At 37.8% G+C, this 24,273-nt stretch overlaps 1 protein-coding gene across 5 annotated transcripts in view; it reads right to left on the bottom strand.

Moving 5' to 3' along the window:
• The window catches only part of ttk (zinc finger and BTB domain-containing protein ttk), a 436,183-nt gene that overhangs the window by 119,437 nt on the left and 292,473 nt on the right, over window positions 1-24,273 (bottom strand). For all 5 annotated transcript variants that reach the window (XM_067157914.2, XM_067157913.2, XM_067157918.2 and 2 more), the window contains exon 4: window positions 11,679-11,738. In XM_067157914.2, coding sequence (XP_067014015.2) covers window positions 11,679-11,738 — 60 coding nt within the window. The remainder of the gene's footprint in view (window positions 1-11,678; window positions 11,739-24,273) is intronic.

Below are 24,273 nucleotides of genomic sequence, written 5' to 3'. Positions count from 1 at the left end.
GGTATAATTTAGAGGTTTGAATACTAGGATACATATTAACAACGTCAAAAGAGTGAAGGGAATGGTTAGGTTGGATATGAAAGTTATTAAGATTCTCAATCAATTCTGTAGTATTTTTAATAGATTTTTTAGACAAAAAATGATAATATCTTCTTAGAAACTTTTGAATGAATTGAGAAGCATTATAAAGAGGACTTGGTCTGTAATTGATGATCGGGCGGATAGGGATGCCGGGTTTGTGTATCTTAGGAAGGGCTTTAGCGGTTGGAAGACTTGGATTCATGCTAATAAATTTAGTTTTTTCTTGTTCAGTTAAAAGGAATGAAGTATTTTTAAGAGTTTGTTTAAGAAGGCGTTGGATTTTTTGAGTAGGGTCTTTTTTAACAACAGTGAACGAACTATCAGAAAAGAATTCTTTAGTCTTATTAATATAATTGTTTCTTTCCATTATAACAGTGGTATTGCCTTTATCGGCCTTAGTGACAATAAGATTATTATCAGAAATCTTCTTTTTGAGAGCGCGTAATCGCTTTTGATCAATGAATGATTCTTTAATGTCGCTAGGGATGTTGGAGTTCGTACTTGAGTTAAGAATGTCGTTAATTTTACGTTTAACTTCAAACCTAACTTCATCCTGTTTTTCGAGAGGTAATTTACTGATGGCTAGTTCAGATTCTAAGATCATAGTAGTAGAGCTGTCAAGTTTATTAAGATTAGGCCAATTATGATTAGGACCTTTGGCTAAAATTGAATTATCGTCATCATTCAGAGGAACATTGGATAAATTAATAATTGGTGGATGAAATTGAATCGTTGTGCTAGAGGAATTTCTATTATTAGTAGCAAGGGTGTTATTAGATTTAGAACCTTTTAGTATACTAAGTTTCTTATCTAAGGTTTTCTGTTTCTTAGCTAATATGTTGAAAAGTCTATTATCAATTAGAGATTGAAATAAATTCCATTGAACACTTGAAAGTGAATTTGCAGCTACGAGGTGAGTTTCATATAATCTATGATTTAAGAAAGATTTTTTCTTGTATAGGAATTTAATTTCTTCTTTTAGCCAAATTTTGTTCGTTTTAATTTGGGTCTTAGCAATGTGAGGCGAAGGTCGAAATCTTTTTAAGTTGCCTTTGAGAAAATTAGGTGTCAAATTATACGTAATACATTGTTTAAGAAACTCGATATCCTTGCCTAATTTGGCTATTTTAACTTTTAAATCTAAGTATAAATAGGCTTTACGTTTTGCCTGGTTGGCTAAGTAATTAAAAGAAATAAGTTTCATAATGATAGATCCGTATTGAACTGTGATTACAATAGAGTAAAATAATATATTATTATTGGTCCACCTTTTCAATACAAAATCATTCTTCCATATTCCCACATCCCTCAGCCCCACCTAAAAAAAAAAAAACCTTTGATCCTTACCTACCTTTGTTTCTCTCTTCAGCTAAATAAATAAAAAAATCCTTTGATCCTTACCTACCTTCGTTTCTCTCTTCAGATAAAAAAATAAATAAAAAAAATAAAAAAATCCGTTGATCCTTACCTACCTCCGTTTCACTCTTCAGCTATAAAAAAAAAAAAACTCAGACCTTTATTTTCCTTCCTTCACCTCAAAAAAAAAAAAAAAAAAATTCCTTTGATCCTTACCTACCTCCGTTTCTCTCTTCAGCTAAAAAATAAAATATACAAAATAATAAAAAATAAAAAAATTATATATTCTTCTCCTGCCTTCATTTTTCTTCCCTCACCTCCTCAAAATTTCCTTTGATCCTTTCCTACCTCCGTTTCTCTCTTCAGCTCATCACATCACGCTTGAGTTTTCCTTTTGACATATTTAAAAAAAAAAATCTTACTGTCTTTTATTCAGAATCAAATTTATGGTCCGCATTGAACTGCGAATTTATTTCCACCTTTATTTAACTCCATATATGTTGCTCCACCTCGTGAAACATCCATCGTCCTTCAAGATTCCAGAAGCAGAAGAGCTTTCTCCTAGCATCATACTTCGCATCGTCTATTAATTCTGGTTTATGAACATCTTGAGAAGACTATGTTACGATTCTTTATTTTCAATCGATCTCTGAATGAACAACATTATCGCTTAAGAACCAAGTTTTTTCGATTTCCATTTCCACAATTTATACAACGCACGGGACTTTTTTAAGGATCTCTATTTTTTAACATAATATAACGCTTCTCTGGTTTCCTAAGCCTCCACACCCAACTATTGCCATGTTCAAAAAAAACTGAAGAGCCTTCCAACATCCATGTATTTTGACGTCTATCAATACCTTATAAAACACGACGTAAATTTCTTCGATTATACAACAGCTAAGAAGAAGCCAGCATTCAACCTACTATTCTTCTTTATTGCATCATTTAGTGCACAGTGGTCTTTTATAATATACGGCGCACCGAACTTTACATAAATTCCGCTCAGTGCTTCGTCAATTTGGATGAGTTATTATTTTTCATATATCTCTACTCAACTTCCCACTTGGTATGTACCTTTAAAGAGACTGTACTTGTGTTTACATTGTTTATGTTTTCTTCGATCTTTGACTTACTTCAGGCTGATGATGACCTATTACTAGGTCGAAACTAGTCCCTATGTAATTTTCATTTTGTATTGAAAAGGTGGACCAATAATAATATATTATTTTACTCTATTGTAATCACAGTTCAATACGGATCTATCATTATGAAACTTATTTCTTTTAAGGCTTGTTTAAGTTCTTCTGTTCACTTTGGCCTTACTGGTTTTTTTTTTTTTTTTTTTTGGTTACTCTGATGTAGCTTTCCAATTGTTCACTTTGCGCCTAAAGATGTCTCTCTCTAGAATGTCTGTCGAACTTAGGTGGTTGTTGTTGTTGTTATTATTATTATGCATGAATGGTCCCTTTCGGAACACACGAAGCTTTATTTATAATTTTGTTTGCGGAGGATTCAGGATGCTTTCATCTGTTGACTAAAGAGCCTCTTCCTTTCTTCTGTCCACTTGGTACCTGCTTTTTTGGTACTTCATTCTCTGGAGTAACTTCCCACTTGTCAATTTTATTTCTATATATATATTCTGATTCAAAATTTCTTCTGGTTGAATTTGTGCATTCTTCATGCCCGCTTTTGTTTGTTGTATTCAAGGGAAATTCTTCAGTTTATCAACTCTTTCAAGAACTTGGCGAGTTAGTCTGGTTTCTGGAAGCCTCTCAACATGTCCATAATATTTTAGCCTTCTTTTCCTGGGGTCTGCCGCAGTATTAGATCATTTTTCTGTCGATTTCCGAGTTTGGAGGCGGTACCCTTCTTCTGCGTGTCTAGGTCATAAAATTTTTCCTCATGATTTTTCGCTCTTCTTTTAGGATATTTTCCAGCTCACCCTTTTTATGACGCGTTAAGAGTTTCCCCTGCATATAAAGCCTCAGGTTTGATTACAGTATTGTAGTGTTTAAACTTAACATGGAGAGACATACATATACATTATATTATTATTGTTTCGTTATGCCCATTCATAGAGCGCGCTGGAACTTGTTCATTGGCTCGATGACTTTCGCCTTCCTATTCCTCCCAAATCTCTTCATGAACTCACTGTGTTGCCTTTTCCGTCCTTCTGACCACTTTGTACCAGTCCTGCTGCTACTTTTGACCACAAACGTGTTGTTTATTTACTGAGGTCCTGAAGTCTTTGTGATTTTTCACGATGTCTTCCCCGATGTTCAAATCATTCAGGTCTCCTTTCCTCCAGCCAATTTGTTCTCCTGTTTTGAGAATTTATTACAAACTTCTCCTCCGTACAGTATTGATGAAACTATCTGAGTAACTTTAGATGTCTGCAATTGACCTTTTGATTCGAATTACATTTTCTCTTATGGAGCCGAAAATTCTTCTAAGAATTTTACGTTATTGTTTTTCAATATCTGCAATTTTTGAATGACCTAAAGTTATGGTTTCTGATGCATACAGAGCTTCCAGTAGAATAACTGTTTTGTAATGTTTCAATTGAGCTTTACCCGACATTACTTGTTTATTGTAGTGATCCCGTATCAGGCTAAATGCCCTCTGAAGTTTTGAGGCCATTTCTGTATTGGCCAAACTGTCTAAACCTGAAGGAAAAATGATTTCTCCAGGGTATTTAAAATAAGATACCTGTGAAATTGTTCCATATGCCGTTTCAACTTTATCTTTCTTGCACTTTTGCTGAAAATTCTGTATATACTTTGTTTTCTCGAATGATACCTGTAGGCCTGCCTGTGATGCTATTCTGTGTAATGTCTCAAAAGCATACCTAGTTTCCTCCTCATTCTTAGTGATGAAAGCTAGGTCATCTGCAAAAGCCAAGCATTTCACTTTAATTTTCTTCCCACCAGTCCCAATGGTTATGCCTGTGATACCATTTTTCCACACTCTGATGACTATCTAAAACCAAGTTAAACAGAAGAGAAAAGAGTCCATCTCCTTGACAAACACCTGTGTGTACTTCAAGAGGGTCAGAAATTTCCCCAAAAAATTTCACCTTAGATGTTGTGTTTGTGAGGGTCTGATGTATCAGTTCTATGGTCTTCTTATCCACTGGAAGGTTTGACTACCCAGAGAGTCATATGACTTCTTCAGGTCCACGAAGGTGACTATCGTGTTGTTGCTTCTGTGGATCTTCAGAATAGTTTTCAGATTCCATATCTGTTCAGCACACGAACGTTCTTTCCTAAAACCCGCTTGATATTTCCCAATCAAATGCGCACTGCCAGTCCTGCGGGATTGCTTCTGTTTTCCAGATTTCTGCTAGGATTGCGTGAATTCTTTTAGTAAGCTCTTCTCCTCCAAGTTTCAAAACATCTCTGAGGTAATGCCATCTTCTCCCGGTGCTTTGTTATTTTTAAGAGATTGAATGATCTCTGCTGTTTCTTCCAGTGTCGGTGGATGTGAATCTGGCTTTGGCGTGGGCTTTCCAAAGTGCAATTTCTCCTTTGGTGGATCACAACTGAGTAGGTCTTGTAAGTAATTTGCTAGAATGTTGCAGTTTTCTTTGGTGTTTGTCTCTAGCTTGCCATCTGATCTACAAATACATATATGCTTGGAGGCTGATAACTGGATAGACTCTCACGAAATGTCTTGTAGAAATTCCTACAGTTGTTTTTGATGAAATCCTGTTCTATGCCTATGAGCTTCTTCCTGTTGCATGCACGCTTTTCCCTGGGAATTATCTTGGCTGTCATTTTCTCAGTCTTAATATTTATTTATTTTCTTTTGTGTATGGAACAAATGATCTACATTATTGAACACAAATATGTACGTAATAAATTAAAAGTGAATATCAAGACTCTTCAGCCAGGAAAGCGCTGGAGCTGATGCTTTCATGAACTCTTCCCAACCACCTGTGGACACTACGTTGTGGACACTCCCTAATGATGTGGTTCACCGTCTGTTCTTGAACTCCACAGTTGCAAGCAGGTGAATCTAGCCATCCCCATTTGTGCAGGGTTGCTTTGCATCTACCATGACCAGTTCATACGCGGTTTAGTTGGCACCACGTAGCTCTTGGTAGATCAGTTCCTGTAACATGCTGGGAAGGATCATTTAATTGTATTTGACGAGATGATGAGAAATCTCTCCACCCTTCCTTCCAGACTTTGCTGATGTTGAAAGGCCCTGGCTGCTTAATAATGCTATCATCCCAAATAGGCTTCCTGGATTTCAGACGCATGGTTGGTGGATTACTCAGGACGGCAGAAAGTCTACACAAACGGTAACCGAACTAGATCTCGTATCTCTCCCGGTTTTTATGATATACAAACTATCCCAACGGCTTCTTTAAGAGCCAATTCACACAGAACTCAAAATGCATTGGACCTTGTGCCCGTGTCCTACAACTGAGTCTTAATGAATGCCCCCCATCGTTCAGTCCTCTGGCGTCATTCCATTTTTTACAGGCTATGATTCGGCCTTCAATTGCTTCATCACACGCTGTATTCCACCATCTGTGTTTTCGTATCCTCAGATGCTGTCCTAACTTCTGTGCTGAGGTTAGAATTGTATATCTCAAGTCAGGCCAATCCTTGGGATCTTGATCTTCTATGCGCTGAAGAAATGCATTTGAGTTTTGTTTAAGGTATTCAGGATCCACTCTTGGTAATCTATGAAATCTGGGCTTGGATATATTAGGTCGGAATTTCACTTAAGACTTGGGTAAGGTAGTGATCAGAATCAATCACTCCCTTAACTACTCTACATTTTGGATTTCACGTATATTCTGCTTGGAGACTGCTACATGGTCGATCTGGTATTCCCCTAATAAGGGATTTGGTAAAATTAAACTTGTGTCCTCATTCCGAGGTGATGCAGCTCTTTTCAGAAACACCCTCCAATGGGGGTGAGCTGCATGTACCACTTCAAACTCATACCAGCCCTCCTGCCATTCTTAAATTTATGGCAGTACCGGGAACCGAACCCGGGCCTCCGAGGACGGTAGCTAATAACACTAACTGTTACGCTACGGAGGTGGACAGGGATTTGATGATTTCCATGTTTTCTTCTTGTGTGGAGGCTGGAGGAATGTGTAGACATGAGTCGCAAATTAAAGGATTTACAGCAATCTATCAGGTGTTCACCATTCTTATTTGTCCTCCGGTGTGCTGGATGACGGCCTACGATCCATCTATACTTTCTCCAGCAATCTGTGCATTAAAATCCCCTAGCAAGATCTTCACGTGATGTATAGGGATGCTGCTGATGGCTTCCTCAAAAGAGTTCCCAGAAGTCTTCAACTTTCTGAGGATTTTCTTACTATCACTGTTTATGGGTGCATGATCATTAATCAAAGAATATGGTTTGTTACTCAATTTGTCTGTGAGCACAGAGATCCTTTCAGAGGGGATGTAAAATTGAGCACTGAATTTGCTAAGGATTTTCTTATCAGAAAGGCTGTTCCAAATTGTGGTAGATTCTCTCAAGTTTTTATGGCTAGTTTACCCTTATACAGTTTTGTGAATCAAAATGGTTCTCGTTTTGGAAGCGTGTTTCCTGTACTGCTGCAATTTGAATATCAAATTTATTCAGGATGTCAATTGTTTGAGTTTCCCAGTTTTCAGAAGGGTGTTTACATTGACTGTACCCATCAAGTTCTTTTTCTTGGGATGAAGAGATTTTGAGAAGCTCCCACTCTTCTCAGCATGACGCTCCCGATCCCGCAGAATCCGATGATCGGGAGAACCCAAACTTTGTATGTCCGGCGCCCGCGGTAGTTGCTTTGATCGACTACAATCCATCATGCCAGATTCACAAGTTGAAAGTGACAAGTTGGAGCGATCACTTTACATGATCACACGATTACAACTCGACTGTTTAGACTGACAGGTGTATCTTGATGTTCTGTGGCTGTTTATTATTATTATTATTATTATTATTATTATTATTATTATTATTATTATTATTATTATTATTATTATTATTACTCATTCATTCATTCATTCAACTTTGCTATCGGCCAACTAGGGACCATGATAAGCCTCACTTTACATTTTGGCATTTGTTCATTTTTTGCTTGATCCACATCGTTTTCATTAGTTCACTGTGTTTGACGTTGAAGTGCTGGAATTTTGTCCCGCAGAAGGTTTTCCGTGTGTCATTAAATCTAACGACAGGAAGCCGGCGTATCTGAACCCCTTCAAGTACCACTGGACTAAGCCAGGATCAAACCTACCTAGTTGAGCTACTAAGGCCAGCGCTCTACCATCTGAGCTACTCAGTCAGGCAGTATCCTAGTCATATATAAATATATATAGTTCAGGCTTTTGGCTAGCTGCTTTATTTCAGCTCAGCAATCTGCACCCCGTGCAGCGGGCTGGATTAACTGGGATGATGCAGCAATCCGCTAGATCACCCGATACTTGTCAGAAGCAAACTGGCAATAGATACAGAATGCAATGCAAGCCTTTGGTGAAGGGTTTGCTATACGGAAGTAAAATGAGTGGAACAAAAAATAAATGGGATCTCTTCAAAATCTTTAAGACTCTACACGATATATTCAATTAAATTTTCAAAGGCCTAATCAACAACTCTCAATATCCTCCACCATCATTTCTAGTAACGACATCCCTTTTATTATGTCATTGAAAATTAATTATTTATTATTGACTCTCTGAAATGAGTTTACTTCCAACTGGGCGAGTTGGCCAAGCACACAGCTGTGAGCACGCATCAGGGAGATAGTGATTTGAACCCCACTGTCGGCAACAGATAGGTACTTTGAAGGAAGGTTCGTTCTCGTTCTCGCCCCCCCCCCCCCCACGCACACACACACACACCCCACCCCCCCACCCCCCTTATTTCCACAATGTTGTGCTTCCGGATTCCCAAGTATTCAGTTCTCAGTTTAACAATACCCGAGGAATTATTTAATAATGAAAATGCTCTAAACTTGGCTTGATGACGTCTGTAACTCCTAACCAACGGAGGGTACAGATCTCTGCACATGGTTATGAGGGTGTTTAGGGGTTGTAGTAAGGATGTAAAGGAGAGGGCATATAAGTCTCTGGTAAGACCCCAACTAGAGTATGGTTCCAGTGTATGGGACCCTCACCAGGATTACCTGATTCAAGAACTGGAAAAAATCCAAAGAAAAGCAGCTCGATTTGTTCTGGGCGATTTCCGACAAAAGAGTAGCGTTACAAAAATGTTGCAATGTTTGGGTTGGGAAGAATTGAGAGAAAGAAGAAGAGCTGCTCGACTAAGTGGTATGTTCCGGGCTGTCAGCGGAGAGATGGCGTGGAATGACATTAGTAGACGAATAAGTTTGAATGGCGTTTATAAAAGTAGGAAAGATCACAATATGAAGATAAAGTTGGAATTCAAGAGGACAAACTGGGGCAAATATTCATTTATAGGAAGGGGAGTTAGGGATTGGAATAACTTACCAAGAGGGATGTTCAATAAATTTCCAATTTCTTTGAAATCATTTAGGAAAAGGCTAGGAAAACAACAAATAGGGAATCTGCCACCTGGGCGACTGCCCTAAATGCAGATCAGTACTGATTGATTGATTGAGGTGTGAAATTGAAAAATTGCCCAAGTCTTGGAAGAAAGTTACTGATAATACAAGAAAATATGATATTGATTCTGTATCTCCCTTGTATCTCAAACAACTTTTCTGCCAAACGGAAAATGCTATTAATATGCACCAGGCTAATAATAATTAAACAGCATTTAATTAAAAGGCAACCTTCTTTTCTACTGGTTTTACTTTGCATCAATTCGGACAGGTCTTATGGCGACAATGGGAAAGAATACAGCTAGGAATGGGAAGGAAGCGACCATGGTCATAATTAAGGTATAGTCCCAACATTTGCGTGGTGTGAAAATGGGAAACCCTCAGCAAACCACTTTCAGGGATTCTGACAGTGGGGTTTGAATCAACATTCTTCCAAATGCAAGCAGAGGCATAAATTACCTTAGCATATCTCAACCATTAAATAACATGACCATATAGTGTACATTAAAACAGGCATCGTCAATCGAGAGCGAAATGCCTTCGGAGCCAGTTTGCTCCCCGCTCTTGAGGAACGAGAGCAGCTTAGCGAGCAAGTAGGGGAAGTGCATGACATAGTATGCTCTGAAGGTCAGTTTCACAACTATTTTTTATTTTCCACCTTGGCGTAACACTAAATTGCTTAAGACAACTTATTGGTTAAAAGTGGTACATGTTTCGTATATTATCAACATCTTCAGCCACATAACACTGTTTAGATGAAACATTCACATAATGACAAAGTATCAATGTTTTAGAGGAAGTGTCAGCGGCGCAAAGGTATAGCACATCTTTCTGGACAGGTTAGATTGCGACACGATACGCTTGAACTCATGTGAGGTGACAGTAGTGTGTTCCCACCTTTATCCTCACACCACACGACATTCAAGCCTAGTCGGTAAATATTGCATTTACTATGGAAGAGTTCAGCACAGCCCAGGTCATCGACGCCAACAAGTTTCAAACCTTCTTGGGAAGGAGAGTATTTGATACTTCTAGAAAATAAGGCACAAAATGTTTAATATGTAATAAAATATTGAATCACATCAAAAATTTAATCTGCAGCGCCGTTGTTCCTTATGTCATTCCAACAAGTATGATAACTATGAAGGCCGGGAAATCACAGTGTTACTAGAAAAACTTAAAAATACCACATTTGAGGATTTACGTACATTTCATATTACCCTTATCGCGCCTTAGAGATTGCGGAACGGAATACATATACTTTAGATACACAGTGCGTAGGCCTACCGCTCTGTGTGTATTTGTATAGAGAATATACAGCGTTATCAAGCAATGAGAAGGAAACTACGATAGTCAAGTTCTCAGAAGCATTTAAACGTTTATTGGAGAGCTCTTCCAGTGACATTTCGCATTTTTCGCACCAAGTGGGGTATATTTCGTGATTATTTGCACAATTTGCTGAATAAATCAGATTTTGCGATATTTCACGAGTTCCTTTTGATAAAATATGGTATTTTCAGTACCTGGGAAGTCATATATAAACAAGAAAGGAGATATCAAAAAAACTTGTGCATATCGTTACCAAAAAATACGGCCCCTAAACAAGGTATTATACCTAAAAAGATAGTTAAATTTTGAAAATTAATTAAATTGCAACTTTTTCAGGTATATTCTGTCATTAACCATTTCCTTTTTTCAGGTATTTTCTAAATTTTCCTTATAATGAATTAGTTTCCAGAGACTGAAGAACCTAACAGCTGTAGACGACTTGAAATATCTCTAAACATTCAACGTTGCAACAAAATTCTCTTTTCCTTCCACAGTTTGCGAAAATATACACAGAAAAGTAACCTTGAAGAAGTAAACAGTGGATGAAACTTTTTGAAGTTTACTTTGAAATTCAGCAGTAATCTACTTCTTTTTTTCCTGGGGTAAAGAAGGTGTCTATGTCAACTGTAGATTGAGGGTAGAAATTAACGCATTATAGCCTAGAAGTCTCAAAAAAAAGTTATGAAAATGTTCTAAAAAAATCTGTCAGGAAGTGAATAATGGTTATTGGAAAGACATAATTTTTCTCAAAGTAGTGTGCACGCATTTCCAAAGTATGTATGTTATGTTTGTAGCAGAAACATTGGCATTTCTTTCAAAACAAAAAAGTTATCACTCAAAGTCAAGTAACTCTCGCACCACCAATTATTAAAGCAGAATCCTTTTGGTATCACTTGTCAAATATCAGTGGTTTCCTGGTATTCTCTTCTTTTTTCTTAAATCAATTCATTTTTGAGGGGGCATAAACTCTAATAAGCTATGGATGCTGCTCGTTAGTTGCTGAATAAAACATTTCACAGTGCTTTTCATAGCAGTGTGTATGTCTCTTCTTACAACACTAGCAAACAAACTTTGCTTAAAACATAAAAGATATACCTCTTGGTGACAAAAATTAGATATCCAACTATAATTTTCACAATAGTTTCCACTAATATTATTGTATCAACTACAGCAAATGTCATCAACTCAAACAAAGTGCCCAAACTGCGTGCTTCATAACATTACTCAATTTGAGTGCAGAACACACGTAGCGAACAACACAGTGAAATAAAGGGCCGTCACCCACATTGCCAGCAAGAACAAGTTAGTGACAATTTCCAGAATAAAGCGTGAGACACATTACGAAGCTTGTCGCCAGACTTACCTAATGCGTAGTTGTCCGTCTCTTGGGTACTGCTCGGCCTCAAGTACGCTTGCCCAGGATCTACAACAGATGAAGAGATAATTACCCTCAAATTCATACAATCACAAAACTATAATAAAATTCAAGTCAGCTAAACTAATATCTACCAAACATATCTCGGCTGTCAGAAGTTATCAAAGCTAATAATTTACAGAACCCATTACTAGCTCTGCAAACGTCTATTTTAATCTCTGCATCATTACATTACCAAACAGGAAGATAACCTATATGGCCCTTGGATTAATGCAGTTAATAAAACAATAAGGAACATGCAAGTTAACTATGGGTTATAAGTAAAAGTGAAAACCAAGAAAACTACACTGGTCAGAAAAAAGGCGGATGACACTGTAAAAATAGAATTAGAAACAAAAATAACCACGGGCCGTTATAAAGGTAACTTAAATTTGTTTGGACTATATCCCTAAACGGATAATGTAACTGACAATTGTGAGAATAGTCACATTAGCATTAGCCTTGTATTGCATAGGTGGACCCAATTCACTTTATTCAGTATACAACTGTCAATACAGATCGATATCAAATTTATATCATAGGCCTACGGTATCACAAACAAGGTACGATCTTTATACTATATTAATTATACCATATTAAATTTTATGAAACCAAAATAGCTTCCTAGGCTTAAATGATATGTTATGAGTAGAGGTACCTGTTTTTCGTAAACTGCAAAATTGCAAAATATTTGTGAAGTTTTACTAATTTGGTTCAAAACGTGAAACTCTCTACCTTTTAAGCAAAATCATGAAATTATTGATGAAATTATGTGGAATTACTCTTTAATCCAATAAATGAAATATTTGTTCTGAATGAGTAAATTTACAAAACCAATATAGTTGGTCCATTATTGGACATTATAAATTTCCTAGCTAAATCATTCCTGGTTGCCAGTGTTTCGTCCCAACATCTTTATCATCTGATGGCCAGGCAGGCATCAATTTTTGGTAATGAGACAGTTTCTCATAGTGCATTGGCACTGCTGGTGGCTTCAAGTAGCTTACGCAGTGGCCTCCACGGTACGCACTAGCCACGTGCCTTGGTGGGTGTGCTATTTACCAACTGATGAGCCCAACTCACCACACTGGGGTGAAACGCTGGCAACCAGGAATCAGTTAGCTGGAAAATTTATAATGTCCAATAAAGGACCAACTAATGTTGGTGTTATAAATTTACTCATTCAGAACAAATACTTCAGGCTCCCTATGGGAATCAACATCTTTATCATTAACAGAGACTATTCATTAACGCTATCCATTAGTGGACAAGTTAGTGCCGCCTGTTAATAAAACTTTTGTAATAAAAGCTCAATTATGGGTTCAGATATTCAGAATAATAGTGGACAAGTTAGAGTCATCTGTTAAGAACATTTTTGTAAAAGCTCAATTATGGGTTCAGATATTCAGATTAATAGCATCTGATACTCACCACCACAACTTTATTTTAACCCTACAAGTACCCAGAGTTGATTTTTTTTACTCTTCCGTTTGCTTTGTGGTGCCAGGGCCGAAAAAATTGACTGACTACGTGTGTGTGTTCAGACATATAGAGACATATTTTCGCAATTCTTGGAAGCAGATGGCGACTAGGAATTTTCGTGATTGTGTTTAGTTAAGTTAGTACTCTAATAGGATATGTATTTCTGTTGTATTTATTCGCTGAAGATGCATGAGCCATGTGGTCATTGTAAACAGATATGGCTGACCAAACTGAAAACACTGGAGGAAATCTTTAGAGAATAAGTAGCTTACTGAAAGATGAGTGATTTTAGTGATGTACAAGACTGTGAAATTAATAGCAGTGATTCTGAAGATGATGATGATAACAGTATACATGATTCTAGGGATGCCCAAGGAAGTGGATTTAGGGATGTCCAAACATTTGAACACCGTAATGAAGATGGTTTTTTTATTTTGCTAAGGGCTTTACGTCGCACTGACACAGATAGGTCTTATGGCGACGATGGGATAGGAAAGGCCTAGGAGTTGGAAGGAAGCGGCCGTGGCCTTAATTAAGGTACAGCCCCGGCATTTGGCTGGTGTGAAAATGGGAAACCACGGAAAACCAGAAGATGATTATTGATGATATACCACTGCAGGTATGCCTCAATCATATTATTAATTGTAATCGAGTAGATCCTATCAGTGATACAAATCAGTCATTCAGATGTCTCATGGCAGAAAGTTAGCGGACCAGAGCCTGTAAAAAATTGTATTGATTTTATGCCAAGAGAAACTGGCTTCCAAGCTAACATCCCCAGAAATTCAAATGCTATGTCTTATTTTGATCTCTTTTTTCCTGAAGAATTGCGGGGGATGATAGCTAGTGAAACAAATCATTATGCTGCTGAATTGTTAGAACAGCATTTGGATTATCTGGAGACAAATATGTAGATAAGGAAAAACTAAAAAAAGTGGCTAGACATTATTTTGAATATGTGTTTAAATGCCAAAAAGGATGAAAACAAACACTGGGACACTAGATTTCCCCAGTATATATCATTCTTTTCATATGCAATGTCCAGGAATGACTTCCAATTAATCAACAGAGTGGTACATTTGAATTCAAATGCCACAGCAGTGCCAAGGGATGAACCTGGGTATGATTCTTGGCACAAGGTGAGACCATTACTAGACTTCCTAAATTCTTTGTGGAAGAAATTGTATATTCCTGCACAGGAAGTCTCACTAGATGAATCCTTGATTGGAATGAAAAATAGAGTTGGTTTCATACAGTACATGCCAAACAAGAAACATGCTCCATTTGGCATCAAAAAGTTTGAACTGTGTGAAAGCAAATCTGGATATGTATTGCTTACTGAGCTGTACAACGCCAAGTACTTTTTTGCCTCAGGTGACCCAGGTGGCATGGCACAGAAAGTAGTTACTGAAATTGTTGGTAAATGCAATCTATATAATAAGGGGTACCATTTGTTTACTGACAACTTCTATACAAAGTGTCAGTTGGCAGATGTTCTCCATCAGAAAGGGCTCATGCTCACAGGAACAGTCCGAGCAAATTCTAAGGGCCTTCCTAAAGAGCTCATGAAATCAAAACGGCAAGCTGGTGATGTCCTCTATTATAGAAAGGGGGAGGTGCTAGCTTGTGGATTCAAAGAGAAGAAATCCAGAAAGCCAGTATACAGCCTTTCCACAGCATGTCATGCTGAAATTGTGTTGGTGAAGGAAAAAAATGGTAAGGAGGTATCCAAACCATTGCGTATTGCCAAACACTACAATAAACAGATGGGTGGAGTAGACCTGAAGGACCAGAAAGTGCATCATGTTGCTGCAAAACATGCTACAAGGAGACACTGGAGAAAAATCCTTCAAAATTTGCTTGACATGACAATGCTAAATTCATACATTGCCTCCTGTGACAACACTGACATATGCCTCCAAATGAATAGTCACGACTACATTGTTGAAGTAGTGGAGACACTGGCAGAAGAAACCAAACCCAACTAGGCCTAATATTCCTCAGAAGCTATCACCTGAACCGGCTGGAGACAGTAGCCATTACTATGCGAAATTGCCTGCACATCAAGAGCGAAAGTGTGCGGTATGGGGTCCAACAAAAGAGGGGAAGATCATAACACTGGAACCCAGGGTACAATGCGGGAATCCATGAGAAGTGTTGGGGACAATTAGAGCACTATCACAGACCAAAAGGTCTTAAAAGGAAGTTGCCGAGTGACTAAAAGCTAGGGACCTAAAAATTGTTGTATCTCTATGTAATGTTCAATTCGAATGTTCTTTAGTGTTCAGAACACAGTTACAGACTTAGAAGCTTGAAACATTGTGTGATGTTAGTTCATGACATTTTCAACAAATTGTATATTCCAAAAGTATTTACTTACTAGGCAATTTTTTTCACAAAAACACCTCAAACATTGAATCTTAAAAATAAAATATAAATTTAAAAAGAAGACTTCTATCAAAATGTTCTGAAATATATATCTTGTACTGATGTTGCAAATAATGCACAAACCTTCCTCTTTAAAATGTTGTATCATTCATAAAAATGTGCCCATTAAAAGTGATTAAATTAATTATTATTCCAACAAGTAATTTTCTACACTTATTCGCCTGGCACAACAGACTATACTGCATGGCACTTGTAGGGTTAACGCACTGGAGATCATGGCTGGAGGCTGCACTCTACTACACTGAACACTAACGAAAAATTAGAGAAGTTAGCATTAGGTCCTAATGAAGAAGCATTTATTGAGCTGGCTCAACAAACACTGTCAAGCAAAGAATTAGAAAGTAACCTAGTGTTTATAACAGCTCATTTTCACTATATTCCTAAAGCTATTATGTCACTGGAAGCAGTTGAGATTCCTTTACACTAGTCATTTCCCAAATTTGATAAAACTGTGTCCACTTTCAAAACAGTTCCAGGGGCTGTAGGGGGAAAAGTGAAACAGAAAGTAACAAACTTTCTCTCCAAAAATCCTGGGACCGAGTTCAATAGCTGCAGTCGCTTAAGTGCGGCCAGTATCCAGTAATCTGGAGATAGTGGATTCGAGCCCCACTGTTGGCAGCCCTGAAGATGGTTTTCCATGGTTTCCCATTTTCACACCTGGCAAATGCCGGGGCTGTACCTTAATTAAGGCCAAGGCCGCTTCCTTCCACTTCCTAGGCCTTTCCTGTCCCATCGTCGCCATAAGACCTATCTGTGCCGGCGCAACGTAAAGCAAATAGCAAACAAACAAAAAAATACTGGATATAATGTAGTGCTTGAAACAGTAAATGTCCTACAAGGCAAAGCACCCACAACACCAAAAGAATAATCATTATCTACAGAAAAGTTAGCAACATTTGTGAATGCCCGTCACTTCGTGCAATACAGAAAGGACTTTTTTGCGCTACAAAGCTTTGCTGAGGGACAACAGACGAAGACTGGCCATGGAAAATATCACGACACTCCCTACTATTTGTTAACTGCAACATTGAAAAATTACCGAAGATGAGGCTGGCACTTCAAAATCCATGAAATAACGAGGTATAGATAGTAATTTTATGTTACGGAAATAAGCTCAAATTGATGACGCTTATTTTGTTGTATATATAAGTAATTTTAGGGCTTAAATGCATACATATTTAAACAGTTTTTAGAGCATGAACTTCACTTGGTTCACTTCCATGTTTGGTATGGACGTGCGACGCCGTGGCTTGGTCAGAATTTATTTACAGTAGGTTTATTCTGGATTGGAATGCTGATTGTGATTTAATGTGGTTTTGCATTGTAACCGATTTTATTTCAATCCAACAGCAATTTAAGTAGATTTTTACATGTTTTCCGAGTTTTATTTTAATTTAAACTTTGATTTTTATGACACCTTGGTGCTATCATGCTCCAGTATCTTGGAGGCTAGTAAGGATGATAACAATAATTTTGACAACCATAACTAATTGCCCATTTTTCAAAAGAATATTAAACTTTAAATTGATTTATTTAACATGTTGAGTGCAAAACAACCTCATTTGGGTACGTGCAAACACTCAATTTCTTGAACTCTACATCCCAATATGGGGTCATACGTTTGTTCAAAATTAAGAACCCATTTGTGTACACAGTATGTGTGTGTTTCAAAACTGTATAAAGCCTCTTCCTGCCATCTATTGGCCATCTCTTTAAGTAAGTGGGTTGTTCACCTTTCGTTTATTAATTCCTATTTTGGTGCAACCTCATACGGGTACGTCACGGGGTGCTTTGTAACTTGACAAAGTCATTGTATATTTTACGAATTGTTTATCTGTAAGTGTGCAGTGCTGTTAGTTTTCATTTGCGTGGGTTAATTTGTTCATTATCATTAAATTGAGCAGTAAAAGACTGAGTGCAGATAGTCTGGACGATTTATTAAACAAGTCAGACGATGATATTTTAAAAAAATGTAGTTACAGTGATCTTGAACAAAGTACGGACAATGAGATTTAGAAAGTAGTGACAATCCATAAAATGCTGAAAGTGAGTCTCAAAGTAAAAACGAGGATGGGGTTTCAATACAAGGAACAGCTGGGAACAACAACAACTGAGAACCTTGCATTGGTGCTCAGCATAACATTCCTTTTCAAGGGGTGGAAGCACAGGGATGGCTAATGATTCCACAAAGCTTCACTTGACTTAATTCCTCTCGTTCCCACTGGTACATAGGGCATCCATGAAACGTCTCCATTGTGGTCGTTGACTTGCCAATGCCTCAACTTCCTTCCAAGTCTTCCCTGCTTCAAAAGCCTCCTCTACAGTCCTCTTCCAGGTCTTCCTAGCACGACCTCTCCTCCATGACCCTTGCGGATTCCATTCCAATGTTGTGCGTTCTATAGATCCCGCTGGCTTTCTCACAGTATGACATATCCATTTCCGTTTTCTCCTCTTGATTTCCACTGCGACTGGAACTTGGTTTTTTGTTCTCCATAGCTCGTCACTGGATATAATTTCAGGCCATCTGATGTTTATGATGTGCCGTAAGCAACGGTTTATAAATGTCTGCAAGAGTTTAGTGATAGTTCGTGTAACCTTCCAAGTTTCACAAGCATATAGAAGGACTGATTTAACATTTGTATTGAAAATTTTTATTTTCGTTTTCCTTGAAATGTTGTTATTCTTCTATACTGTATACAGCTGCATGAAGGCTCCTTATTCTTTCCTTATTCTGGCTCTCACATCCTCCTCCACCCCTCCTTCTCTTGTCACCATACTTCCCAAGTAAGTAAATGTTTTAACCTCTTCAATCTCTTCTCCTGCCACAAACAATCTTTCATCAATTTTAGCATTTACTCTCATTTCCTTGGTATTAACAACATTTATATGGAGTCCTGCAGCCTCTGCTTCCTTCCATAATCCTTGTAATTTGTGTTTCATATCACTAATTCTTGAAGACAAAAGACAAATATCATCTCCAAATTCTAAATCTTCCAGTCTTTCCCCCATTCCCCATTGTATTCCTCTTTTCCTTCCACCCAACATTTCTCATAACATTATCGAGCACCACTAAAAAGAATGTTGGTGAAAGAAGGCATCCCTGGCGAACTCCACTTGTGTCATTCACATAATCTGAGAGTTTTCCCTCATGTACTACTTTACATCTACACCCTTCATACATTGGCTTCATGAGATTCAAACAAAGCCTCATTGTATAACATTTATTCTTTATTTGTCACAGATGAAGTAAAGAATTTAATGGTAGAAATGAACTATAATGAGCAACAGGTTTTAATGACTAAGCCGACTTAACAAATGGGTGGACACAACAGCAGATGAAATGAGGGATTTCACAACTTTTTGCTTGTGGGTGGGTCTCGTCAAACTGCCATCCTTGCCTTGCATATTACTGGTGTGATAAGACTGTTCTCTTATATGAAAGATGCTTGTAGTGTTATGAGCTGAAACAGGTTTCAGTACTTTCAAGAGTCTGGCATTTTGCCAATAATGAGCAACAAGTAAGGCAAACGGCACAAAATACAGCCCCTTGTTAACATGATAGAAAACCAATTTTGAGGAGTGAAGACTCCAGGCTGTAATAAGGTCATAGATGAATCTATGGTTCCCCGACACGGGAAATTATCACTCACGTGGTATCTCCCAGGAAAAGCCCACAAATACGGCATTAAAATAACACTTCAGGTGTAGCAAGCTCATAGTATGAACAAGCTAATACGTCTCTCAATCAATGACACAAATAATGCATCCCTTCAAAGGACAAGTATGGCGGAGCATCAGAACATTAGCTACTGTATAAGTGCGACCCCATACAAGGGCGTGTGTACTTGTACAATTCATAATGACCAATGCGATCTTGATCGGAGTCGCACTATTTAACCAAATATAGATACTATGTTAACCTAATATATCCTTCATTTCACTTATCACTGCTTGGTTAAGCCTGTGAATGTTTTAGTACCAGGGAGTAACAGTGCTATTATCTCACGGCACTGGACGGCAATCCTGTGAATTTTGGTCTGGCAAACGTGTTAAACATTTTACCACGTTAAAATTTATGTATTATTATTTATTGGTAATTTATGTTAAACAAGCTCTTCATTCATTAATTTTAAATGCCATTTTCTGATTAAGGAAGGATTTATGTCCTAATTCACCTTATTTATATTTTACTTATTTATTCCCTTATTATGAAGATATTGATATAATTTTATTTAAAATTTTTCCTTGTTATTCATTAAATAGTTATATTGCTCCTTGTGTTATTACTTCATTGCATGCTAACTGAAGTAATGCCTATTACTTGTGATAGCACTGATCCTCCTATTTTAGGTCCTTTCTTCAGACTGATCTTGCAGTCGCTTCCTGTACTGCTGATGCTATGATAAGCATCGCTACTGTACGCAATTATCATGGCACAACTAACATACACAGGTGGTTCTGTTTAGGGAGGCTTTGTGTCGGCCATTTTAGAGGCAGAGATCATAAATACCACTTCACGAGTTGCTTTTCAAGGCACTGATTTTATAGCACCTGCGAGCAATACAACCTTTCAAAACATTTTGTGATACTGGAGAGAACAGTGATATGTGATTATGAGAGTTAAAACCCTAATTCGGAATTGTACATTGTTCATTTATTCATATTGGGTCAACTGTTATGCATGGCCAACTACTATACCTCAGACCTTAACCAACCTATCAAAACTACAATCCAATATATCTTGGAATAAATCTGGATCGGTCCTTGTCATTCAAACAACAGTGCATCAAGTTATCGAGGAAACTTGGCTCAAGAGTGAATCTACTCCGCAAGATTGCCGGAAGCAGCTGGGGTGCAGCCGTTAATACTCTACGTTCTGCTGCACTCGCTCTTGTGTATTCTGCTGGTGAATATTGTGTCCCTGTATGGGAAAACAGTGCTCATACCACTAAGATTGATGTGCAACTCAATGAGAGCATGAGGGTTATCACTGGTACTGTTAGATCTACTCCCACACAGTGGCTACCAGTCCTAGCTAATATCGCTCCGCAAGATCTAAGGAGGAAAGCACCTAAGGTAAGCTTGTTCAAGAAGATCACCTCTCATAAAAACTCTCCATTGTATGATGCCCTGCAAGATCCACCAACAACACGTCTGAAATCACGAAAGCCACCCTGGGTTGATTTAGAAGGTATCAATTCTTTCAACATGACCTACAAGTGGCAACAACGTTGGAACGAACATCCACCCAACAATGTTCACATGGTTGAAGATCCTACAAAGAAGGTAGAGGGATTCCAACTACCATGCCAAACCTGGTCGAAGCTGAACCGCATTAGAACGGGTCAAGGGAGGTGTGTTCACACTTTAAAGAAATGGGGTTTCCGTACATCTGCTGCCTGTGGCTGTGGAGTGGAGGACCAAACCGTACCAACACATTGTTCAAGAGTGCCCACTTCATGCATTTGACGGTGGTCTGAAGACTCTACACCAAGTGACACCATGTGCTCTGGAATGGCTGTCAAATTTTGATATTTCCATTTGATTATTTGTAAACTTTTGTGTACTTGTACAACCATACGATATATATATAGTGGAATTAGGGCCGATTGTATAAACATCACTGACTGGTGATCAGTTTTAGTCTAAGTTCAGAAAATGACCTGAGATCAGACCGGCGTCGTGTTGTATAACATTGATCTATGATCAACTATTCGAAGTTCAATTTTGATCCCAGTTCATATGTGAGCGCTTGGCAACAGCGCAAAAACAGTCGAGTGTCACGAGTCGCTATTGAGCAGTGTGAACGTTTTCATTCGTATTCGTATTCTGTGTGCCGAGCGAAATAAAGAAACATGACTGAAATATTTGTATTGAACAAGTAAGTAGGGAAATCATACATTAATCCTGTATTATGTTTGTTAAATTTGTCGCCAAGCAATAGGCCTACACTTCATTTCTTCTATTGCAGGCCCCTGCTTCCAAATCAGCTGATCTCCACACCTCGACCTCGAAAACAGCTGATGTGCTCACGAAGTCACGGTCGCCTGGCATAAAATGAAACTGAGACCTTAAAACATCATAATGAAATTTAAAACATGGAAATTTTAATGAACAGGAGAAAGTTAGGCCTGGACAATAAGGAAGACTGGGTTTAATTGCATAGTACACTGGTGTTATTAGACGCATATAGTTGTAAAGTACATTATGTTTTTGGCTATTTTTGTTGCAGATAAACTGTTCGTATAATTTAGTTTGAACCACTTTTCGTAACAGCCAACTGTAATTTTTTTTGTAAATATTGTTACCTAAATACACTACGGTATTAATAATTGCTGCCCTTATAGCAGTCCATGAACGTCATGTGCAGCAGGTACTGAAATTTTTTCGAACGCTCTTCTTGCAACGAACACAGCCTCATCTCTTTCAGGGACCTCATCTGCTGCATTTACAGCGATATTGTGCAAGACGAATGCTGCAACTATGATTACTGGAACATGAGCTAACTTCACTCTTAACCCCATACTGAGACAAGGGAACCGTCTTTTCACAACTCCAAATGTTCTTTCTATTGCTGACCTGGTTGCTTTATGGGCTCAATTATAAGCTACGATATTTAGGGCCCTGAGCCTAGTATCACAAATAACTTGAATATTTAACGAAAACTACCCATGACGATTCATATAAACTTCTGCGTTATCGCCCCCAGGAGATATTATAGGTATGTGGGTACAATCTATAGCGCCTATAACACCAGGGAAGTGTTTTTCCTCATGTCATTTTGTTCGGAGGGCATTTTGATAAACTCGTGTTTCAGTGCAGCAATGAGATTAGATACGCGATGAATGGCTCTGCAGACTGTCGCTGCATCTACATGCAGTAAATCACCAACGACTAACTGAAAACTTCCCGTTCCCGTGGCAAAGAATTTCAAAGTTTGTAACAACATGTGCATTTGAGTTAGTAGGTTTTAAGTAGAATATCACGCAACCTGAGTTCTAGCTGTTCCACGGTATCTTTTCCCAAGTGAACCCTCAGTTTTAACTTCTTATCACTCAATTCTCTCATTGGATTTCCTCATTCACAGAACACACGAGGAGCCCGACAAAATTAATCATTTTCATCATCAGAATATATATCCGAGAAATCAGAGTAATCAGACACCTGTAAAATACGAACGAGATATATAATAACGTAAGCAATTTATCGAGGTTATGTTATAGAATTATTACATTACACTGCAGTAAAAAGTGTAATATTGCCTATATACAGACAACTATAGCTACCAATGTATGAGGTTAGACTTCAGCGTATTTTTTTTACCATTTATCGTAAAAACACAGGTAATATTTTATTAACAATCAGCTGTTCTTGTATCCCAAGTAGGTAACAAAGCCTTGAACTAAGATCAAAGAGTTTGATCGGAGAAATTTCTCCAGTCAAAGTTGATCATAGTTCAGTGCGAATTGATCCCAGAATAACGTTTATACAATACAAATGTACGAGTTTTGCGTGAACCGAGATCAATTTCGTCTCTGATCTAAGATCAAACGGTTTATACAATCGGCCCTAAGAGTTTTTACTGAGTATGTACGGAAATTTGAATATTATTAATCAAAAATTATACTTATTTACAACCTTTAAAAGGCTGCATAGCCGTAAGAATCTGTTTGTTCTTAAAAAGCTTATTTATTCAAACAATTCTGGTGATGATAATGAAAAGGTTATTGTCCTCATGTTCTTCTCAGACCTCTTTTCTTTATATTTTCACAACACGTTTGAAATCATGCAAGCCACCCTGGGTTGATTAGAAGCTATCAATTCTTTCAACATGACCTACAAGTGGCAACAACGCTGGAAAGAAACTCCAAATAAATATGTACTGCAGGCTCAGAGCAAAAGCTTCCTGTGTTCAGATTTCCAAAAAACCTAATATTAAGGTAAATTAGTTAAGTGCATTCATAGGGAAAACATCGAACCACGTGATATTAGTGTAGTGTACATTAATAATTTTGAATATCAAATGTATTACTGCTAGGGAAGATATTAAACCCGCAAATGGTGTTGATCCAGTTCTGGTGCCACGCAAACTTCCGAAGTTACGTAATTATACCTAACCTAGCATTTTCCCAAATCAGACACAGTTACCCGATTACAAAATTTAAGAAGTCCCGGAAAAATCCGAAAAATCGTGACCCAGAATTACAACTGAAATATGAAGATCATTTTAAACGGGTACAAGAATGATGCAATTGAATAATTTTCAGAGATTTACAGCGGAGATATATAAACTTTTTTTTTTTTGCTAGGGGCTTTACGTCGCACCGACACAGATAGGTCTTATGGCGACGATGGGATGGGAACGGCCTAGGAGTTGGAAGGAAGCGGCCGTAGCCTTAATTAAGGTACAGCCCCAGCATTTGCCTGGTATGAGATACATAAACTAAACCTAACCCCATTTCTCGCGAGTTGAAATGAGGATTACCTACTTTTTTAATATATTAATATAATAATATATTACATCAATTCTGGCAAGTTTTAAGGTGACTAATGCTTTAGATGTTCAAGAGTATCATACAAATATCATTGTACCTACTCAACAATTCAGGTAGAT

Source organism: Anabrus simplex, chromosome 14, assembly GCF_040414725.1.
Source record: "Anabrus simplex isolate iqAnaSimp1 chromosome 14, ASM4041472v1, whole genome shotgun sequence".
Classification (NCBI taxonomy): Eukaryota; Metazoa; Arthropoda; class Insecta; order Orthoptera; family Tettigoniidae; genus Anabrus; species Anabrus simplex.
Note: the sequence above shows the minus strand (reverse complement) of the source record. Positions and strands in the feature narration are given on the sequence as shown.